The 22708-nt window shown below is 44.5% G+C and overlaps 1 protein-coding gene across 1 annotated transcript; it reads left to right on the forward strand.

The window, feature by feature from the left end:
- Positions 1 to 1929: 1929 nt before the first annotated feature.
- Positions 1930 to 22691, forward strand: utp20 (UTP20 small subunit processome component; the record flags this gene model as incomplete). The annotated part of the gene is made up of 61 exons (XM_083935211.1): positions 1930 to 1980; positions 2260 to 2340; positions 2435 to 2501; positions 2638 to 2770; positions 2858 to 3046; positions 3181 to 3262; positions 3582 to 3719; positions 3918 to 4073; positions 4218 to 4361; positions 4458 to 4592; positions 4754 to 4831; positions 4922 to 5100; positions 5257 to 5406; positions 5592 to 5680; positions 6284 to 6393; positions 6594 to 6740; positions 6893 to 6955; positions 7055 to 7222; positions 7662 to 7738; positions 7975 to 8054; positions 8275 to 8530; positions 8624 to 8812; positions 9074 to 9164; positions 9426 to 9511; positions 10018 to 10143; positions 11016 to 11182; positions 11456 to 11664; positions 12170 to 12313; positions 12407 to 12486; positions 12600 to 12835; positions 12947 to 13091; positions 13206 to 13293; positions 13535 to 13678; positions 14414 to 14467; positions 14600 to 14752; positions 14902 to 15057; positions 15162 to 15302; positions 15428 to 15565; positions 15654 to 15793; positions 15928 to 16010; positions 16136 to 16470; positions 16569 to 16708; positions 16855 to 17011; positions 17111 to 17209; positions 17339 to 17506; positions 17595 to 17761; positions 17854 to 18001; positions 18093 to 18209; positions 18321 to 18491; positions 18654 to 18785; positions 18951 to 19061; positions 19164 to 19313; positions 19476 to 19658; positions 19737 to 19868; positions 19951 to 20083; positions 20188 to 20372; positions 20467 to 20538; positions 20630 to 20947; positions 21679 to 21805; positions 22218 to 22363; positions 22452 to 22691. 61 exons carry the CDS (start codon positions 1930 to 1932, stop codon positions 22605 to 22607), a joined length of 8490 nt encoding a protein of 2829 aa, XP_083791337.1. The 3' UTR covers positions 22608 to 22691.
- Between the last annotated feature and the right edge of the window lie 17 nt (positions 22692 to 22708).

Below are 22708 nucleotides of genomic sequence, written 5' to 3' on the forward strand. Positions count from 1 at the left end.
TGATAAGGAACAGACTTCTGAAATGTAAACAATTAAGTAAAGGAGGTAGAGAAAAGAGGCAGCACTAGAGTAAACTGTTGTTTTACGTATTTAGTGAATGGGGGGAAAAGGTTTGAGAAGTTGTGGCACTTGATTTTCTGGCTTTAGAGGCCATTTTGTGGTGAATGGCTGCAGAATTGTACTGAACATTTTGTCCTTTTCTACAAACACGAGTGTTTTAGCCCTTGTGTGGGATTCACTTTTGATCCCATACATGATTTTTGCTGGGTCAACTGACCTAGGACATGCAGTAATCATGGCCTGAAACTAATTAAACTTGAACAGACTCCGCATATTTTCATCAGTACACATAGTCGATAACATTTTTTTTTTGTTTAAGTATACTGTATGTTTACCAATGATTTGTTACTTGTTCCTTGCCTAACTCTTCTGAAAATGTCTCTCTCTCCTGGAACTTTCCAAGGGGCTAACCTGGGTTTGCTGCCATCCAGTTACTACTACCTACTTATGAGCATCACATTTTTGTTCCCACCATAGTAGAGCTGTAACTAACAATTATTTTCATTATCCACTGATTTGTTGATTATTTTTCTTGATTAAACGTTTAGTTGTTCGGCCTATAAAATATCAGGAATGATGAAAAAAATGTCTGGTTACCAAAGCCCAAAGATGACGTCCTCAACTGTCTTGTTTTGTCCACTACGTAAATATATTCAGTTTATTGTCATAGAGGAGGAAAGAAACTAGAAAATATTAGCATTTAAGAATCAGAGAATCTGGAATCAGAGAATTTGTACTTATTTTTCTTGAAAAAATGACTCAAACTGATTAATCCATTGTCCTAATCCGCATGATGTGAATGAAAAAAAAAAAAATTATAAATAAAAATGAACCTTTAACCTAGGGACACACAAGTACATTGTACATATGTTATCATTAAATGATCATTGAATAATGATTACCATGGACAGTTGCAAATAAACACTATCATTTTGTGTAATATTTGAGAGACCAAAATCCCAGGTGGGTGAAAATGCATTTCAGTGCAGGTGAAAAATTGTTACTGTTAGTAATTTTGATGTCTTATATTATGGCTATTCGAATAATAATAATAATAATAATAATAATAATAATAATAATAATAATAATAATAATAATAATAATAAAAAATGTAGCATATGATAGACCACGTCACTCACATAGAGAAGATACAGAATAGATCACAGCAAAATAATAGTCTCGCGAGCACGCCGGATGTCAGCCTTTATCCCAGCACTGCACATCCAGTAAACCAGACTAGCAATACAGGCTAATGATATGAACACGATTCATTATTCTACCATTAGTGCGTTGCCAAGGGTTCATAAAATATATACTGTAGCTGTATAATGCCAACACAATCATTGTTTGTTTTTCATTAACGGGTTTTTAAATGTATATTCACTTGTCAAAGACGTTCAAATTAAATAAATAAATAAATACAAACATATAAACAAATACAAACAAATAAATACACAAATTGGAACACATTCATGAACACACACAAGGATTTAACCTAATTTGTTTGGTTAAAATTACAAGTTTTGTTTGTTCAATTAAAAAAAGACGCGTATTTACATGGTCCATGGTTATTTAAATACGAGAGTAATATGTAAACGAAGTTGGAGGGAGGGCGGGAAGCTTCAAACGAAGGCGGAAGTGAAGGCAGGATTTCTCTCGCTTCTTCGCTTCTCTTCGCTTCTCTTCGCCCACCACGCGGAGGAAAAGAAAACCCCACAATGCACTGTTGGACATGGCTGCGCCCTGTAGTCGGCGTGTGTGTAAACAGTTGTAGCAAAGAAGAAAACAAATTGAAGCTTTGATGAATTATTTATATCTCACGACGACATTTGGAATACAATTAATCACGCATAGAGCAACGAGACAAAGATGAAGATTAAATCCAAGTCGTCGTATCACAAATCTGAGAACACCTTCAGGGTGAGTGCCCAAACTTACTGCAGCATGATGCTAACAGAGACGCAGGGGTGTAGTGGACATACATCACTTGTAGTTAGTTAAACCCACATTTTATGTTACTGAAGTTGTGGCTAAGCTAAAATAGGCGTCTGCTGTTCATTTTAATCAGTTAGCACACTTCAATAAGTTATGGCATTTCACCTGAAATCCTTAATATAGTGTCATTACTACATTATTGTTAAATGTGGTTGTCACCCAACTCTAGCAGTTTGAAAAACCCTTCTGACTTGTGTTTTTCAGTTTCTCACTTTTGCTGAAAGACTTGCCAATGTCAACATTGATGTCATCCATCGGATTGACAGGACTGGATCTTATGCAGAGGTTTGTATTTTGGCAACATGACTATGCTTTTTCTCTTTTACACAGTGGTGTGGTTTGCACCTGATTGGTAATGACTTGTTTGCTTCTTACGCAGGAAGTTGAAACCTATTTCTCTGAAGGACTGACAAAATGGAGAGACCTCAATTTGACAGAGCATTTCAGTATGTATAAAATATAATACATAATTAGCTATATCATCACCTGTAGGAACAAAGATCTTAACTGATCTGCTGCTAAACCTGAGGGCAGGTGCTGTGTGTATGTAGCCAATGTAAAATGAATGCCTTTCCTCCACAGCTACATTTTCAAAAGAGGTTTCCAGCCAGAGCCAGTCATTCAACCTGCTGGTTTTCCATCAGAAGTCTATCGTGGAGAGTCTGAAAACGCACCTGGCTGTCAAAAACAGTCTGGCCTACCAGCCGCTGCTGGAGTAAGTTGTCTTGTGTGTACCAGATGAGTTAAATGGTTGTATTATTAGGTGATGTACTAACTGCGTCTTTCCTTCTCCTTCCTCCAGCCTGGTGGTGCAGCTGGCCAGAGACCTGCAGACCGATTTTTACCCCCATTTCCCAGACTTCTTCATTCTGATCACCTCACTGCTGGACACCAAGGACACAGAGGTCCTGGAGTGGGCTTTCACCTGTCTCTCCTACCTCTACAAGTACCTGTGGCGACTCATGGTGAAGGACATGACCAACATCTACAGGTGAGAAATAAAACAAGTCAGACTGTGGATGTTTTCACAGGTGAACCTGTGTGTCTCTTTTGTAGCACTCACCCATTTATTGATGTGCTCTTGGAGCGGTTGGTGAGATGTTAATACCTGTTTTCACCCCGCAGTTTATACAGCACACTGTTGGAGCACAAGAAAGAGCACATCCGCAAGTTCGCAGCAGAGAGCTTCTCTTTTCTGATGAGAAAGGTGAGTTATCTGCAGGTGAACAGTAGGGCCTGACTGATGAGGGATATTTTTGAGGCCAATACTGATTCTTATAAGGGGAAAATATACAGAATTTATAATCTTAAAATGCTCCTAATAAGTGTATGGCACACTAAAAAGTAAAATAAATCCACCAGGTGTTAAAACTCAATTCTCTTATATTTCTGATAAAAGTCTGACCAATTATTCAGTTTGAATAAAATGATTTGCCGAGCTTCCTGCCTGTCATCCGTCGCTCTGCTTCACTTGCGCTGTGACTTGCGTTGTGTTTTTTTCAGTGATGTCTCATTGTGTCTCACAGGTTCCAGATCTTGACGCCCTGCTGAGTCATGTGTTCTCAGATCTGCAGCAGCACCCCGACAAGGCGGAGGGAGCGGGCCAGCTGCTGTTTGAAATGTGCAAAGGAGTCCAAAACATGTTTCACTCCTGCGCTGCAAATGTGAGTTTTATTTTCCAAGGAAGCGGAACAGAGTTGTCCAGCACAACACTGTTATGTAGAGTTAATGACATTGAAGTCTGTTGCTAAGAAATGTAAAACCTTGTAATAATGTGTGAATGTCACTGAACTGAGGACGGAACAAAGCTGTGTAATAATAGACACGTGAACGCTCTGTTTCTCTTCACCCTGTCTCTCCAGGCTTTCCCTGTAGCTTTGCGTAAGCTCGGACCCTCAACTAACCCGGGAGTCTCTCTGCCATGGGACACTGTCAGGGACGCTCTGGATCACATGGCCCAGGCTGCGGCCAATCACGTCGAGAGAGAACACTTCCTGGTTTTGTGGGAGTCCTTACAGGTGGGCGAGATGTTTTTACTTTCAGTCAGAGCATTTGATAACGATGTATCATCATCTGTGATCCATCTTTTCTCCATCCTCCAAGGATTTTTTTTGTTACTTTCCCCCGCCTTGTGTCCGATGGTGTCTTGTCTTCACATGCAGGTCAGTGTGGTGGAGGTCCTGGGTGTTATGGAGGCGAAAAGAGAAGAGGCAACACAGCAGCTGGAGAGGCTGCTGTTCATTCTCCACACCCTGGCGTCCCACAAGGACGGAGCCAAGATCACAAAGCCGGAGGCCGTCTGCCAGGTAAAAGGAGAACGCTGACTTGTGCGACTTTATTATTTTTTTTAAAGGCGTCTTTTTACTGTATGTGTTCATCATCTTCTTCTCTCATGCCCACAGGCGGTGTTGCAGCTGATTCAGTGCTCGTCTCTGTCGGCCTCTTGTTACCGTCTGCTCCTCCAGATCACTTCCTCTCTGCTCCTCGGGGAGAACGTCACCCTGCCCAAAGCACTCATCCAGGAGATGGTTCAAAAGGTGCGTGCCTGTGCTAAATGGGGGTTGGGGGGGAAGAACGAGATTGCATATATATGTTTGAGAGTTTTACACATGTGCAGGGTGTCGGTAAGACAATGTACACGTGAGGAAAGGTTTGTGCGTGTGCATGCTCCCCTCTGACTTTCTGTCTTCTTTGCAAGGTTTTTGACAGCACAATGGGGCAAGATCTGATTCTGGAGTTCACCAAGGAGATGTTCACCATGAAACAGTTTGAACAGGTGAGTTGCCACCAGACTAGAGTATTCTCCTCTGTTTCGGTTCGCTTTTCCCACTACAGATCCACGATTGTAACCTTTCTCTTCTTCCAGCTCTTCCTGCCCAGCCTGTTGCGCTTCACCGCCGGGTTGTTCAGCTGCGGCGATCCCCTGTCTCGCCACTGCGGCCTGGATGCACTGGTGAGTCTGATCCTCGCCAAAGCCCCACCCCCGACAGACGGCTCCATGGCCTTTGAGACCTACCCACTGCTCTTCACCGGACAGACCTCAGGGTGAGATACTGTAGCAAACATCATATGTTTACACTTAAAAGCGGCCCGAGTAGTTCTTTGGTTGTCTGATTAATGCAGTTATCCTTTATCCCCTCTTGTGTTTACATTTTAATGTATTATTTTCTGGGAGGTAAATGTGTTTTTCTTGTTTTTCAGTAAGGAGGAAGGTCAGACCAGCATTTCATCACAGCAGCCTGCTCTGCCAGACCTGGTGCTGTCGCTCATCCAACTTCCTGAGGAGCCGAACCAGTCCATCACCGACCTGTCACTGCCATGGTCTGCCCTGGTGCTTCTGCCACACCTCAGGTATCACACACAGAGTTTCTTTTTTGAGACATGCATTCCAGAAAGGGAAGGTCCGGGAAGTTGGGGGAAGAGCAAATTTGATTTTTGAAATGGAAAGTCAGCGAAATCTAATCTGATTTTACAGCAGGGGTCTTGACTGATCTAATGTAGTCACGTTTTTTTTCGTTTTTATTTTCATTTTACAGGCCCATTGCTCCAGCTAGTGTGGTTCCAGCCGTGACTGCTTTCTTAAACTACCTCCTGTGCGAGATCGAGACAGAGAAACTGGGAAACGGTTTGTGATTTTGTGTTTTCTTTTTAATACAGTGTATGAAAATAGCAACTGTTCATCACATATAAAATGATTGTGACGTACGTATAAGGGTTTAAAAGAGTAGGCTAGTAAATCAACAGAAATATATCTGTGACCCCATGACAATTGATTAATCTCATCAGTTGATTAGCTCTTAGCACACAGAAATATCCCATAATTGCCAGTTACAGCTTTCCAAACTACTTTTTGGCTAAATGATGATGTTTAATCTATAATGATAATGATCAAAGGCAGCTCCATTATTTAAACTCGACAGACAAAGCATTAAAATGATATTAATCATTATATTGTTTTCTTAGTTTCTTATTATTATATGAAAACTTTCACCATCAAATGCATGTATTTAAGTTGGGTGAAGGTTATATGATGATCAACAGCAATTGAAATGGAGGAGGGTCTGAATTCCTCATGAAGCCCCCATAAATCTGTCTCCCTCTGGAGTCTACCCAACCAGTGTGAAAACAGAGCCCAGATTTTGAATTGTGCATGAAGATTTGCTGTTCTCGAGACTGACTGAAGCCCTTCTGTTCTCGTTACCACTTCCTCCACCTCTCCACCCTGCAGCTGGTCTGTTTGTAGCCAGACAGGCCCTGAGCTGCCTCCTCACTCTGGACGGCTCTGCCCAGCTTCTCTCACTGGTCACTGTGGACAAGATCAACTCAATCCTACGGCAAGTACTGCACGTGTGTTAATGATTTATATGTTGTGTATTTCGCGACAGATTGGTAATGATCGCATAAATAGAAAGAAAACCAACTACTTACTGATATAAAAACACTTCTATTGCTTGTGTCTATTTAAAAAGAGTCTAAAGAGCTTTCTCACTTCCAGGGTTTAACTCATAATCACCGTGTTCATTATGGTTTACAGGAAGTTTCCCACAGACCTGTCTGCTCTGCTGCTAGGAGACCTGTACTACACCCGCCTGTCGCTCAGTGGCGTTTCCGAACACCTTTCCCACAACGCGCTGCTGGAGCTCCATCTGATACTGCACGCGAACCTCTCCTCCAACATCTCCAAGGTATGTCTGCAGTCACAGCAGCAGCAGATAACTTAAACACAGAGTTTGCATCTTTCTTTCAAGCTGCATTTCTACCTATCCAAGAACTACTATGAAGAATATGTTGATATTATGTACCACAAATTTCACCAGTCTATTGCTTTCTCTCTCAGATCCGCCTGCTGACTCTGAGGATTCTCTCTCAGTTTGAGGCAGAGCTCCCTCCACAGGCCGAGGTACGACCGTCAGTCCAGATCCTCATGAAACTCCTGATCAAATATCGCAAACAACAAGCTCATGTGTTTAATCGTGCAAGTGTCTGCCCCTCTTTTCAGGGTGAGGAGAATGTGGATGTGCAGCCGGTGTACGCTGTGTGCCTGCAGGCTGAGCTGGTGCCCGCCTCGGTGCAGGACTACAGAGACAAGCTGCTTCACCTACGGAAGCTGAGACACGACCTGGTGCAGCGCAGTCTGCCTCAGGGGCTGTCCGGCAGCTTCAAGCAGGTACAGAGGGCACACTCTTGTTATGTTAAGTGCAATTATTATTATTATTATTATTATTATTATTAAGTATACTGCTAGTACTGTATACAAATATGTAGTTAGTAGGAAAACACATGAAAACGCACCTTGAAATGCTTGAAATTTGACTTTGGAAAAGATGTAGGAACCCTGTAAGTTCCTTCAAACTTCACACATTATGTAAGTCTGGACAATTTGAATGTAAACTGCGACTTGGCTGGTTGACGTAGGCATACAACCACAAGGCGGCAATTCTTGTTTCTGGGAATGGCAACGCTGTGATCTTATTCAAATGGAGATGTAGACGCAGATCCAAATCAAAGAACAGCATGATATTAATCATTTTTTCCTTTTGACAGGATTTCTTATATGAGATTTTCAACATAAACACGTCCTGCCTCTGCTCATTTTCCATTTTCAGGTGCCTCTGCGTTACCTCATCGCAATGCTGTTCGTCAATTTCAGGCCACTGTGGGACGCCGTCATTGAACTTCTTGTGTAAGTACAGAAGGATCCTGCCAATATAGTTCAGAAGAGATCTACACACTTCTGATGCCTTAATTCATTGAGTCATTTACTTTTTTCAGCCGTGCACTTTTCATATAAGGTGAACATCTCTCAACCTGTACAGCACCATAGATTTTGGCATTTTGCGGTCCCTTTGCACATATTGATTTTGAATGAGGAATGCTAACAATGCTAACAGACTCTTTGTTTCTCTTTCTTCCTCACAGGAGCCATGCCAGAGGGATGGACAATAAGGACTTCTGGAGGGTCTACCATGAACATCTGGAGATGGTAGCGGGGTTGGCTGGTAAGGCTGCCTGCTGTGCTGCAGGATTCTGGTGCATCATGTTGTTTATTCTTTGTTCAATGTCAGGCTTGGCAGGTTTGGACCCACAGGTGTGGTGCTTCTGCTAAAACATCAACACATTGCGGTCACAGAAGATTTATTTAGTAGCAATTGTATCGTACTCAGGGAAATATGCAAAGGAAATGTGGCAAAAGTAGATCTTCCTCTCTGTCTGTAATAGAAAAAGAATTGCAGGAGAGCGGCGAGGATGATGAAGAGGAAGAGGTGGATCTTCAGGGAGAGCCAGGCTGTGACGTCATTGAAAGTGGGGACGTGGGGGTGCTGTTCCTAGAGCAGCTCAGGTTGACCTGCAACCCCAAAGAGAGGACAGACTTCCCCAACTTCCGCAGCCTGATGTGGCGCTGCATGACCCAGTTTCCCGACAGAGTGGAGCCGCGCAACCGGGACCTGAGCCCTCTGCTGCTCCGGTTTATCAAGTCAGTGTTGATCAGTTTCCAATATTTTACTACAGTATGACCCGGGCCTTCAGAGCGCAAGTATCTACCCTTGATGTCTTATGTCATCGTCAGGAATGAGTTTTTCACCTCCGACCTGCTGGTGGCTCCCACTCAGGACTTGAGGAAGGTGAATGAGGCTGCCCCAGAGGAGTCCGGGATGGCCGTGGAGGAAGAGGAGGAGAGAGAGGAAGAGGAGCAAGAGGAGGCAGCGGGGGGAGGCAAACAACAGAGGACGGCTCCTCCTAAGAGAGCGGCCGCCAAGTAAGATCAGATCAAACAAAGTAGAAAAAAAAAGATTTTCTGACCAGACTTTTGATACCAGCTTTAATACTATACTATGACATTCTTCAATACAGCAAACGTGCTTAGGTTTGATACCAGGACCAAAACATTATACATATTTGTTTGTTTTTTTTTCTTCATGACCAGTCCTCCGACCCCCTACGGTTACAGGCGGAGTCTTGGTGTTACATAGTCTGCAAGTATAACTGAATTCTGTGTGGGTCTTTTTTTCTCTTCCAGACAGCTTATTGCCCATCTGAAGGTGTTCGCCAAATTTGCAGACCCTCGCTCTCTCTACCTAGAGAGCAGCCTCAGTGAGCTCTATAACCAGGTAATCCTTAAAACATCACACACACACACACACACACACACACACACACACACACACACACACACACACACACACACACACACACACACACACTTTGTCTCAAAGCAATACCAACATTACAGCTGGGACCTCAATATCACATTTTTTCTGTGAAAATTAAACTGTTTGAACAGAGTTTTGGACGCCCTCTTCTGATGTCATATAATAATAATATTGAGTATATAAGACAAACCAGTACGATATATTTCTCTCTGTTTTCAGTTGCTCTGCCATCAGGACCAGCAGATCCAGCGGGTGGCACTGGAATGTCTTCTCACGTACAAAGACTCCAACATTGTACCATATAAGTAAGCAAATGCCCTGAAGAGGTGGACTGGAAAGCAAATATAGAGTAATACTTCTTGAAGCAAAAATCTCCCATTCTTTATTTTCCTCAATGAGGTCATTGTGAGCATCTTTGATAGGAATCAGAGCTCTCATCCTCCAACCCTCTACGGTTACAGGGGGAGGAATGTTAACTTCCAGATCGCGCCCTCTTATTGCCTGTTATCAAGCTATCCCTTTACTGTACCTCCAGCCTACTCGAGGACAGATGTGTATTTCTGAGGAGGTTTAGCATTACGGAGTGTGTGGCTCTTTGTTCGGGATCAGGCTGCCATACTGACCTGGTTTCAGGAGAGTGACAGACAGCAGTGAACAGATAATTTTGGTATTCTGTTCATCAATCCACCCCTTATTAAAGTGGTTATCAAATACACATGTAGTATCATTATGAAAATAGATTATGGGGACTTTTTTTGTGTTTTGACACGTGTGTTTGTGTGTGTGTGTGTGTGTGTGTGCGTGTGTACAGGGAGAATCTTGAGAGGCTACTGGACGACAAACACTTCAAAGAGGAAATTGTCCATTTCAACATTTCTGAGGAGACAGGAGTGGTGGATGCTTCACACAGAGCCAGACTCATCCCACTGCTCATGAGGTGTGTGTGTGCTCTAGAGTATTTGCTTTTGTTGCCTCAAAGGAATAATTAAACATTTTGATGAATTTGATATAATTGACATCTCATGTCTGTACAGTTAGCTTAGCTTAGCATGAAGACTGGAAACAGGTGGAAACAGCTAGCCTGGTCCAAAGGTAGCAAAGTCCACTAGCCAGTACCTGTAAAGCTAACTAATTAACACCTTATAGCTCTTTTGTTTCTGTACAAAATGTCAAGACGGCAGTGAGCTTAACCAGACTACCGCTGGTTAGCTTAGCATAGTATGAAGACTGAAAGCAACGGGAAACAATTGGCCTAATTGTCCAAAGTTTAGGAAAAAGGCCTACCAACACTTCAGAACTATGTTTCTTTGTTTAAAGCCTTTATGCTAAGCTAAGCTAATGTCTCCTGACCTGTAGCTTCATATTTAACAGGCAGACAGGAGAAAGCTATTTATCTTAAGTAAATAAGTACATTTCCCAATATGTCAAACCATTCCTTGATCCATTTACTGCTCAAAATGGGATTCTTTATTTTATTGGAACTTTAAAACAACACACATGGGTTACATGTTAGCTAATAAGACAGTTCATAGCTAAACTGCTTTTCATCTGCCTGAGAGCAGCACCGGCAGGCTTTTAAACAAGAGCAATGTGCTTTTACAGAATCTCTGTCCCCAGCCAGTCTGTCTCCCACACCTCCGCTGTTGACTTTTTGTTAATATAATACTAGTTCTGTGTTTCGTTCATCCGGGGGTTTGTGTGGACCCAGCCTGTATGAAGCCCTCGATGTAGCACAGCTTCACCAGAAGTAGCTAATACTTTGATTCGATGTCTCAGTCACCAGCCGTGTGTTTGCTGTTTATGACACAGGATCCTGTTCGGCCGTCTGCGCAGTAAAGCAGGCAGTAAGTTTCAGGGGAAGGCAAGCGCCGCCACCCGGTCCTCCATTATCCTGCGGTTCCTGGCAGGTTGCCAAGCTGAGGAGCTGGGAATTTTCATCGACCTATTGCTGGAGCCCGTCATTCATCACAGCCAAGGTAGGACACAGTCGAAATTGTTCTGAATACTTTCTGAAGCCACCGTTTAAGTCTACATTTTTAGCTTTCTATTTGAGCTTCAACCCTAATCAACATAAAAGTTAATTTTGTATCTCTTTTATTAAAAACATGAATGTGCGCTCTGGTAACCTGTAATGGGCATTTGTCTTTATTTCTGTATTATTTTTAAAAATACATTTTAATCTGATCAAAGACTCTGATGTAAAGACAGCATTTCAACAACAGATGCCCCTCGTTAATCTCTGTCCTCAGGTTCCTGCCTGGCTGCAGTGAAGAAGGCTGTCGCTGAGACGGACGTGGGCGCCGTCCTGCCGCTGGGCCGTCAGCACAGCCTGCTCAACATCATCAATGTGGTGATCCAAAAACTGGGCCACCTCATCCACATCTACCTGCCCAAGGTGCTGCAGATCCTGCTGTGTGTCACCGCCTCTGTGTCCACTGTCCTGGACAACAGGGACCAGGTAATTAGGAAAGTGGGAGTGATATGATTACTTGCTGTATTACTGTGTTTTTTAAGTATTCTTGCCTCCAAAAATACTCTTAAACATGCAGTGTGTGCAATTGACTTTTACGTTGAAATATGCCATAGTGAGCCTAAGGAAGAGTATGAGTGAACCTTGTCAAACATTGTGCTTTTTATGTCATCTAAAAATAGCACAGGAAAAGTGAGAGTTAAAAATGCAAACATGTCGGTTTTGTCATTAATAGAACCAGTTCTGTGACCACAACCCTTTTACTAATAATCGACAAACGTGTGGTAAACAAGAAAACATTTATCATATATTAACATCAGTCTCTTTATCACAGATATTTGGAGGTTAAAAAATTGGTTTTACTGCAGTACCACATGAGATTACAGGTGTAAAACACACAAAACACATTAAAAAAAGTCTTTGTTAGAACACAAGACAAACTTCCTCAGTGTCCTGCTTTCTCAGTTTTGAGTTCTCCCTCTATGATCTGCAGCTGCGCGCAGGTTGCATCAGTCCTCTGAAGAACCTGAGGCGTCTCGGCATCCTGAGGATCCAGGGCTTTTTCGACGACTTCGACTCCTACAGCTTTAGTGGAGACGAGCTGGATGCTGTCTTTGAGGCTGTGGTCTGGCCTCAGGTCCGTGTTGCAAACAACTTTTGTGTTTTTATGGGGTTTTGTCCATAAAAAAAAGCCAATATAATCTGGTTTGCTTTTTTTTTGTTTGTGCAGGTGTGTCGTCTCCCTACAGAGAGCCCTTACTCCCCCACCCCTCTGCTGAAACTCATCCATGTTTGGTGCAAAAATGCCAGGTTAGAGTCTTCCTCTCGTCTATCTCATCTATCTACCAGAGCGTCTTTACCAGTTTATAGCACCTTTCATCCAGAGTGAGTTTAAGGTCTTTTTTTTTCTCTATCTGCCTCAGATACTTCCCCCTCTTGGCCAAGCAGAAGCCAAACCAGCCGGAATGCGATGTCCTCCTTAACGTCTTTGCCCTCCTCTCTGCCAAGAAAGCTTTCCCAACAACCATCGCCATGGTAATGGACATTGCCGACTCCCTAGCAACCACTGAAGACTTTGTTGCCTCAGAGGCCGAGACAGAGCTGAGCGTCAACGGCTGTGTGTTCCTGCAGCCTAAAGAGGGCGCTCTTGTCACTGCAGGTTAGCAGCCTAATTTTATCCTATAGATATCTCTCTCTTCAAACTCCATCGTCAGGCTAAATGTTGCTGCTGGACAAAGTAAAAATGTGCACGTTTTTGTACCTTCTCCAGACTCATTAAGTCAGGGTTCCAGAGTGCTGCTGCCTCACATATCCACCCTGCTGCAGTATCTCAGCGGAGTCGTACGCAACACAGACAGACTCAAGAAAAAGAAGTTCAGGGCACAGGTCGCCAAAGAGCTCAACATCCTTTCCAAGTTAGTGTTTTCATTTTTATTTACACTGTATGTAAGATTTATCTGTTAAAAAACAGGCTGTATGCAGTTGTCTCGTCACACTAACGTTTTTATTTTTGACACTTTCTCTGTCAGGATCAGTCGATTTGTGAGTGACAAGGAGCAGAGCTCTGTGCTCATCAGTCTGTTGCTTCCGTACCTCCAGAAAGGCCACAATCCTCAAGTAAGACTTTATTTTGAGTGATGGATTTGATAGTATTCAAATATTTTATACAAAATGGTAAACATTAGGGTCATTGATTTTGGTTTTGAAATAGTGAAGGAGGGGGGATTTACAGCCATCCAGAGAAACATCTGTGCCTGGGATGCTCAACTCTGGACAAAGAAATGTTGTTTAGGGTCTTTGTTATAGATTGTTCATCTTCATGCTCCCCATGAATGACCTGACTGTGTGTTTATTTCAGGAGACTGAAATTGACACCCTGGCCACAGTGCAGAACCTGCTGCGACAGTGTGTGCAGCCCTCCGCCTTCCTGCGGCCGCTCAGCAAACTCTTCTCCATCATTCACAACAAGCTGCCCAGGCAGGCCCTCACTAGTGTCTTCCAGGTACAGCAGAGGACCTCACAAAACTATTATGTTTGTAAAGTGCAGCGACCCACTGTGATGAACTGGTGGAATCTCACCCATGGTAGCAGCCTGATCTACGTAATAGATCACTGAGTGCATGAATCCATAAAGAGTGCTGTAGGGATGACGTACTGAGTGATATATGATGCTACTAGCCTCTGTGTATTTTTAGTTATCACTTGCTGCTGTTGTTATGGTAACCGAAAAGACACTTTTCATTTTTATTGGATTTTCAAGCGGGGTTGAGACTTATGTTTGTGCAAATAATAGAAGTATCAGAGGGATTCTTACCTTTCTTGCATGTCTTAAAGCCATTCCCTCCAAAGTCCCATCCTCTTTCCCCTGCCTGACCTCTGACGCTCCGACACATGCGCTGAGAGAAATACTGCGTTCGAGTGCAATGGGGGAGATTCGGGGTAGATCGACCTGCCCCGAGTCCGCTAGTAGGAGGTTCCACTTTGACAGGCAGTTCAGTGGACTTTGCCTTGTTTGTGGTCTGAAACTTCGGACTTCCCATGGCACTGGAACGCAGCATTAGCAGCACAAGTGAAACGGAGCAAAGGATGACAGGCAGGAAGCTCTGCAAATCATTTTATTCTGATTGAATAATCTGAATGGTCAGACTTTTATCAGAAATATATGAGAATCTATATGAATGAATGATATGAAGTCTGGATTTACCTTGAATGATTGAATGAGCTGCTCTGCTTTCAGACTCTGTCAGATCTGGAGCCTTCACTCATGTATATCACCGATTTAGCAACAAAGGTAAGAGCATTTTTAACATTTACCAGGGAGATCAGAGATGTTTTCTTGAATAATCAGTCCTCCTGACATTAATCTCTGGTGTCTGTCAACACAACCAGTAAGAACACACTATCCGTTTCGATCCTCCTGTAGCTTAACGCGTTCGACAGTCGACACTTGGACGAGATCCACTTTGACGTGCGTCTGACCGGTTTCCAAGAGGCCACCAGGCGAGTCAAAGACATGAAGACTCTGGACCTGGACTACATCAGCACCATCATGCACAACTGCTTCCACACGTTTGAGGTAAGAAGATGTATGATACAGATATGTGGTGTCTCCCAAAGCGAACGAAAATACATACATGAATTCACGGTCCTAACTTTGGGGATAGACCGATCTAAAGTAATACTACTTTATTACTATAACAGCTTTGATTCATTTCTCCCCTCCAGATTGGTGACATGTCTCTGGGAGACAACGCCACCTTGTGTCTGTCTGCAGTGATCACCCAGCTGGCGGCAGTCGGGGCCGGAGAACAGCTCTACAAGGACATCGTGCAACACACTATCCTGGACGCCGTACACAAGGGGCTTTGCAGCAAGACAGACGTAGGAACACACACATTTCCAAACGCATCGGCTGAATCAAGAGTTATTCTCTGGAAATAGTATGAAGCATGTTTAAAATGTGGTCTCTTCCCTCACTCTACCAGAGTGTACAGCATGAATACACCACCGTATTGGCTTGCCTGGTGAAGACTTTCCCTACCAAGAAAGAGTTCAGAGACCTGGTACAGCTCACCAACTACCATGACCTCGAGTCAGACTTCTTTGAGCACATGAAGCACATCCAGGTAAGCTCGTTGCTATCTACCTCTTCACCGGACTTCAGAATAAAACCCGAATGTATGACTTTATTGAATCTTAGTTTACACACAGAAACAGAAGTGCGCATATCCTTTTTTTCTTTTTGGTTTAGATCCACCGTCGAGGTCGCGCCCTGAGGAAGTTGGCCAAGCAACTGACCGAGGGCCAGGTGGTGATGACGCCGCGTTCTCTCCAGAATTACATCATGCCGTACGCCATGACCGCCCTACTAGATGAAAAGATGCTCAAGGTGACTTTGGACGTACATTCAAAACTTTGCGAAAACACACAATTTGTTTTTTTTGCGCGTCTTACGCTCCTCTCCTTACACACTGCAGAATGAGAACATGATCTCAGCATCGGTGGAGGTGGTGGGTGCAGTGTGTCGCAGGCTGACCTGGTCCAAGTACCTCTACTACCTCAAACATTTCGTCCACATCCTGCAGACAGCGCAGGCCGACCAGAAACTGGCAGTCAGGTCGATGGACCTTCTTAAATTTTAATTCATGACACTTACTTTAACATGATTTATTAACGCATTTTGTTAACTATGTGTTAAAAGACTCCCTCTCCTCCTCCTATCTGTCTCTCCGTTGTGTTGTATAACTCCAGTTTGCTGGTCACAGTCCTGGAGGCTTTCCATTTTGACCATCAGACCCTCACCAGAGAAATGGAGGCTGCCAAGACCAGAGAGGGTGAGTGACTAATCTTATTTAAAAATCTGCTTGTTTGAAACAGCTCTGACTAATTTAAACAAATACAAAGTCTCATAAATTTAATATTAATGATACAAAACATCCATAAACATATCTTTATTAAGCTGAGAGTGTAGCGGTGGAAGCAAATGATGATGATGAGCAAGCTGCAGCTGACGACCCAGATGCAAGCGACGATGACGAGGAGGCAATGGAGATAGACTGCAAGGCCACTCCATCTGATGTTCCCATGGAAACAGACGCCGCCCGTGGAGAAAAGGACGTCACCTCTAATGAAGCAGCCACCGCCGAAGCCAAGGGGCCGGCAGCTCCTAAACCTGTTGCGGTGGCCAGCGGGCTGCCGCAGAGCAAAGGGGAGCTGGAGTCTCTGATCAGCTCCATCCACCAGACTGTTAATAACAGCGTGCTGCCTCGTCTGCACAAGTGTCTCACTGCAAAGGTACACACACACACACACACACACACACACACACAGTCTTAATCTGTTCTGAATGCTCTAAACAGCAGTATAATAGTAGGTGTGTGTGTGTCGTCTAGATAAAGCGCGATGATGAGCACAAGGCAGTGAAGTCGAAGGATGTGAAGGATGAGGAGGTGGCGAGGATACCGATAGCCTTCGCCATGGTCAAACTGATGCAGACTCTGCCTCCGCACATTATGGAGGCCAACCTACCTGGGTATGCTGTCTGGATGATGGATGTGTTTGTGTTGTTTACCAACACTTTACAGAATTTTTACTGCCTTTTGTTTTCTTATAAAATTGTATGTTTGACATCATGTCTTATATATATCGGACCAATACATATTTGTGTGTGACATCCAGGATCCTGATCAAGGTGTGCGTGGTGCTGAGGAACCGTTTCCAAGAGATCCGCGACGTGGCGAGAGGAACCCTGGTCAAGATTATCGAGACTTTAGGCTGCAAGTACCTGCAGTACCTGCTCAAAGAGATGCAGGGGCTCCTGGTCAAGGGCTACCAGGTAGGAGCTCATACATGGGGGCGCAAACTCGAAAGCTTGTCAGCGTCGTCTTTTGAAAAATGCTAACATCCACGTTTTTCTGCGCTCCAACTTACACAGGTCCACGTGCTGACATTCACAGTATACCAGCTGTTGTCGGTGCTCAGTCCGACTCTGAAGAGTGGCGATCTGGACTCATGCATGAACATGCTCATCGACGTAAGAACGCTTCACAGCACAAACCTTCCAGGCCAATAAAGATGACTTAGCAATTATTCAGTTTAAAGCTTTACGTTTGTACGCGTCTTTCTCTCCCGTCTCCCCCCTCCCTTCTTCCCTGTCGGTCAGATCTTCAACAACGAGCTGTTCGGTCCTGTGGCCGAGGAGAAGGAGGTGAAGGGGATCGTCTCCAAGCTGATGGAGGCTCGGCACAGCAAGAGCATGGACTCCTACGAGCTGCTGGCCCGCTTTTGCAGCAAAGAGAGCATCACTAAGTTAATATTACCACTGAAGGAGGTGAGGGGGTTACATAAAAACAGGCTTTAGTAGACTCAATATATATTTAAACTAAGAGTGACATAAAGCATTGGATTTGATTTTCAAGACCCTGGAGAATTCATCCAGCCTGAAGGTGTGTAACCGGGTGAGTGCCGTGCTGCGGCGGCTGGTCCTGGGTCTGCTCGCCAACGAGGGCATGACCTCTCAGGACATCCTACTGCTATGCCACGGCCTGGTCAGCCAGAGTCTGCCGCTGCTCACCAAGAGAGACAGGTACACATACACACACACACAAACACACAAGCTCACACCAATCATCTTTGATGCTTCCATCTACGACACTGCATATGTGTTTTTATTTGTAGAGAGAAAGCTTCAGCCAAGGCTCCCCCAGACCCCAGACTGCCTCCTCCTAGCTGCCTGCTCCTGCCTCCGACTCCAAAGAGAGGGGGTCGGAAAGCTCCGGTCAGCAGCCGAACCAATGTGCACATCCTGGTGGACGCCGGCCTCAAGGTGCTAATTGAAACACTCTTAATTGAACTTTCAATAAAGTTTCAATAAAGTAATTAATTGGGGTTTCAATGCGTGTCCTTCTATCCCTCAGCTGCTCCACCTGAGTCTGAAGAAATCCAAAGTGACTTCGTCCGAGGCGTCGGCTCTTGAGATGCTGGATCCTTTCGTGCTGCTGCTGCTCGACTGCCTCGACTCCATGCACGTCAAGGTACCAGCATTTAATGTTCATGCAGGTCACCCTGATCTCTCAAATAAATAAAATGGAGATTATAACCTCATCTATTCTCCACCCAATTCCTCTGTCTCCCCTCCTTCCCAGGTGATCACAGAGGCTCTGGTGGCGTTCACTTGGCTGTTGAAGTTCCCTCTGCCAGCAGTGGAGCAGAACGCCGACCTGCTGACCAAGCAGCTCTTTGTCCTACTGAAGGATTACTCCAAGGCCGGAGCCGCCCGCGGGGAGAACTACCACCTCGTGCAGAACTGCTTCAAGGTATAACAAATAATAATAAATACACACGCATGCACACAACTGAAGATAAACAGGCAGCTTTTTGATGATTATGAGGCTTTTTTTAAAGGGAAGGAGACGGGCAGCAAATGCCATTAAAACGGCCGATTTGATTTATGAAGTTCATTCTGTTTTGTCTCTCAGGCCATTACCATACTGGTGAAGAATGTCAAAAGCAACAAGATCTCCGAGACACAACTGCAGGTGCTGCTGGGATACGCTGAGGAGGATATCTACGACCAGTCTCGCCAGGCCACCGCCTTCGGCCTGCTGAAGGTAGTAACCAGTCAGATGTTGAACCGAGTGATTGTGGTGCTGTGATTTTTACGTGCAAAGCGAATCTGATGATCAAACATGGGCAATATAATTCACGCTTTAGCAAACAAAAACCGCCCCCTGAGCTTTGTGTTTATATGTGTTCTGTTTATCTGTCTACTCTAGGCAATACTGTCCAGGAAGCTTATTGTTCCAGAGATGGAGCAGCTGATGAAGAAAGTAGCCAAGCTGTCCGTCACCGGCAGTAACGGTATGATAAGGATCCACTGTCGACAGGTACGTTAAAAAAAGACGAGCTGCGTTTTTCCTCTCTGCTGTACACACTGAAAGACGATGTAATGTTTAAAATATCCTGTGTTCATGTTTTGTGTTTTGCAGATCTATCTAAAATACCTGCTGGACTACCCGCTGGGGAGGAAGCTGAGAGATCACCTTGACTTTGTGGTGGCCCAGCTGCACTACGAGCACGACACAGGCAGGGAGTCTGTGCTGGAGATGCTGGCCTACATCTTCCAGACGTTCCCTCAGGTCAGAACATTTCCTCTCAAGTCCACACGTACAAGAAAACCTGGAAAATTTGGTTAATACTGCGTGCATATGACAGTATCACATCCTTTCACCTTTGATGCATTATCATACAAACAACTGCAAGATAAATGCATCAAATTATTGCTTATTTCTTCCGCTCAGAACCTGCTGTTGCAGCACAGCGGCTTGTTCTTCGCCCCGCTGGCTCTGGTCGTGGTCAACGATGACTCTGCGCGCTGTAAGAAAATGGCTGCCATGGCCATCAAGACCCTGCTGGCCCAGCTGGACTTGAATCACCAGAACACTTTGTTCTCCCTCACCAACACCTGGATGAATGCAGACAAGGTACACACACACAGATGTGAGATGTTAGGTCTTAAATTATTTTCAATAAGATCTCATTTAAACCTGTAACTTTCCCAGGCCAGTCTGCGGCGTCTCGGGGCACAGATTTGCGGTCTGTTCGTGGAGATGGAGGAGGAGAAGTTTGCCCGTCGCATGGACGACCTGCTGCCTCTGCTGGAGAAAGAGATAAACCCTGACAACTACGAAGATGTGAGGCAATGCATTCACATCATCTTTGGCTACGAGTTTGAAGCCTGAGGAAAAAGAAGCATCTTAACTGTGTGTCTTTCAGATCGAGGAAGAGCAGGATGAGAGAGGAGCAGACAGGCTGTTGTTCAGTTTTCTGACGCTCGTCACCAAACTGAGCCAACACTGCGGCCTGTTGGAGCTTGTCAAGCCTCAGGACACACTCAGCCGTATCTGGGGTAAAGGAGCGACATGCCACCTCTGTTTCACTTACACATCAACTTACAGAGAGCTTACACACTTACACACAGAGACATACACTCAATTTTTGGCTCTCCTGCAGGTCACATTGAAGCCCACCTTCGGTACCCTCACTGCTGGGTGTGGCTGACCGCCTCGCAGCTTTTTGGTCAGCTGTTCGCAGCCCATCAGGCGGAGCAGCTGGTCGCCGTTTGGAGAGGAGAGGAAGGAGATGCTTCACTGCAGTCACCAGCCACAGCCTTCATCACCAGCGGCCTGGACAAGAAGGTGAGTACTCGCTTTCCCAGCTGTGATCTCATTTCTGAATCTTACTCTCATCGTTTGAACAAATGTTCTCTTTTGCCTTCTTTGTGACCTTTAGATGAGAGAGTTGGCGTTATCTTTCTGCCATCAGCTACAGTCCAAGTTCCTAGACACGGCGTCAGGAGAGCAGGTGCCTAAACACCGCCAAAACACACCGTATCTGAAACGCATTTCAGTCAAAGCTAAATTCAAATCCCATATCAAATTTTATCCTCCCACAGGTGATCAAGAACTTGCTGTTTGTCGGCAAGGTGATCTACCTCATCTCCCCCGAGTGTGACGTCACTCCAACGCAGGAAGAAGTGAAAGAGGAAGAGCAGCAGACGGAGAACGGAGATGACAAGCAGAGGGAAAAGGAAGAGGATGAAGATGACAAGGGGAGGGGAAAGGAAGAGGAGGGAGAAGAAGAAGAAGAAGAAGAGGAGGAGGAGGAGGAGGATGACAAGGATGATCGGCCTCCTTCCCTGCTGTGGTTGATAAAGAAGCTGTCACTGATGGCCAAGAGAGAGGCAGCGTACACTCCCAAAGTTCCTCTGAAGGTATTCCTAAAAACCAAGAGTTAATGTGACTAAAGAGTCTTGACTTTTAGTCTAATGTCAGGGTGCCAAAATGTAAACCGTAGAGTGCTGCAGGGATGAGGTATTTTTGTTGGCCGACCCAGAAGTTAGCATCTCCCAACAAGAATCTAATTGGATTTTTCCTTTGGATTATTGCAGAAAATGAACTCTGTGGTGAACAAAAGTTTTACTTACACGTTTTGTTCAGCAAAGAAAACACCACTTTTACTATTTTTGAAATGTAAATACAATCTCCAGAAGTAAAGAGCTAACATTATATAGCTATAGTATAAATGCTAATATAATGAACTACATCACCCACTTCTGGCTGATTTCACTGGACCAGCGTGATGATGTTTGTAGTCCCGTTTAGCTACTTGTTACCTACCACCTATTTTAAGACATGTACAAGCTTCAAAATTCACAAGTGGGGCATTTACTGATATATTTTATGTCATAGAACAAAATGTTAAAATCTCTTAAGTCTGTGTATACCATAGACCTTATTAAAGGCCTCTAACTAAAAACCCATTAAAAAAAAAAACGTGAGATGTGGGAACCAAAAGTGCAAAAATGCTGACACGCTTCATGGTTAAGACTCATTCCTGCCGCACTCTATTGTAAGGGTACATTTTCTACTACTATTTATGACACCATAACCCAAAACTGGCATTTCAAATTCTAATATTACATTTTTTTCCCCTCCCCCACAGAGAACCTGTGTGTTTAAGTTCCTGGGAGCAATAGCCATGGACCTGGGAAAGGAGCGACTGGGCCCCTATCTGACCACGATCATCACTCCTCTGTACAGGGAGCTGGACAGCACCTATGCAGACCAAGGTAACCGCTCCTAATCTGTTTGAAAATGCTTAAAAATGCTCTTTGTCAAGGGTCCAACTTGTCAAACGGGAAAATAGCAGAACAGTGATTGAGTTACTACAAAAAGAGCTAGTGATTGCACTGAGCTAGTGATAGACGGACGGCTGATATTATTGGACGAGATTTGCGTTTTTCAGGTGTATCGTATCGCCCGTTGCGGGCTGCTTAGTTTGCAGTTTTTTCTTTTTGATTTGTAATTTTAATGATGTAAATTGAGGGAGCATAAGTAGTATCGGCTCTAAAACAATCGGCAGTCCGTATCGATCATCGGCTAAGGCTGATGAAAAAAAAATCAGTATCGGCCTCCGCCCTAAAAAATAAAATCCATATCAGTCGATCCCTACACCTAACCGCACTGACACTCTATGTCCAGATCCCACACTGAAGAACCTGGCACAGGAGCTGATAGAGCTGCTGAAGAGACATGTGGGGCTGGAGAAATTCTCTCTGGCCTTCTCTGCTGTCCAGAGGGAATTTTCACAGAGACGAGCGGCACGCAAACGACACCGAGCCATGCAGGTATGATGACCAGAGCCCACACACAAACACACAAAAGCAGCCACTGTATTCCTAGCAATCGATTTACATCTGCCTCCTGTTTTCCCAGGCGGTGGCTAATCCAGAGATCGCAGCCAAGAAGAAACTCAAGAAGCACAGGAACAAAATAGAAGCAAAGAAGAGGAAGATTGAGTTCCTTCGGCCGGGATATAAAGCCAAGAAGCACCGGAGCCACGCGCTCAAAGACCTGGCAATGGTGCAGTGAGCCATGTTGGTGGCTACATGAGTTTATTAAAGGAAGCTAGTTGGGAATGAAAGATGGCCAGTTGACCCAGGAAAGGGACTCCTGTGATTCAACAGGCAGGC

Source organism: Echiichthys vipera, assembly GCF_963691815.1.
Source record: "Echiichthys vipera genome assembly, chromosome: 20".
Lineage (NCBI taxonomy): Eukaryota > Metazoa > Chordata > Actinopteri > Perciformes > Trachinidae > Echiichthys > Echiichthys vipera.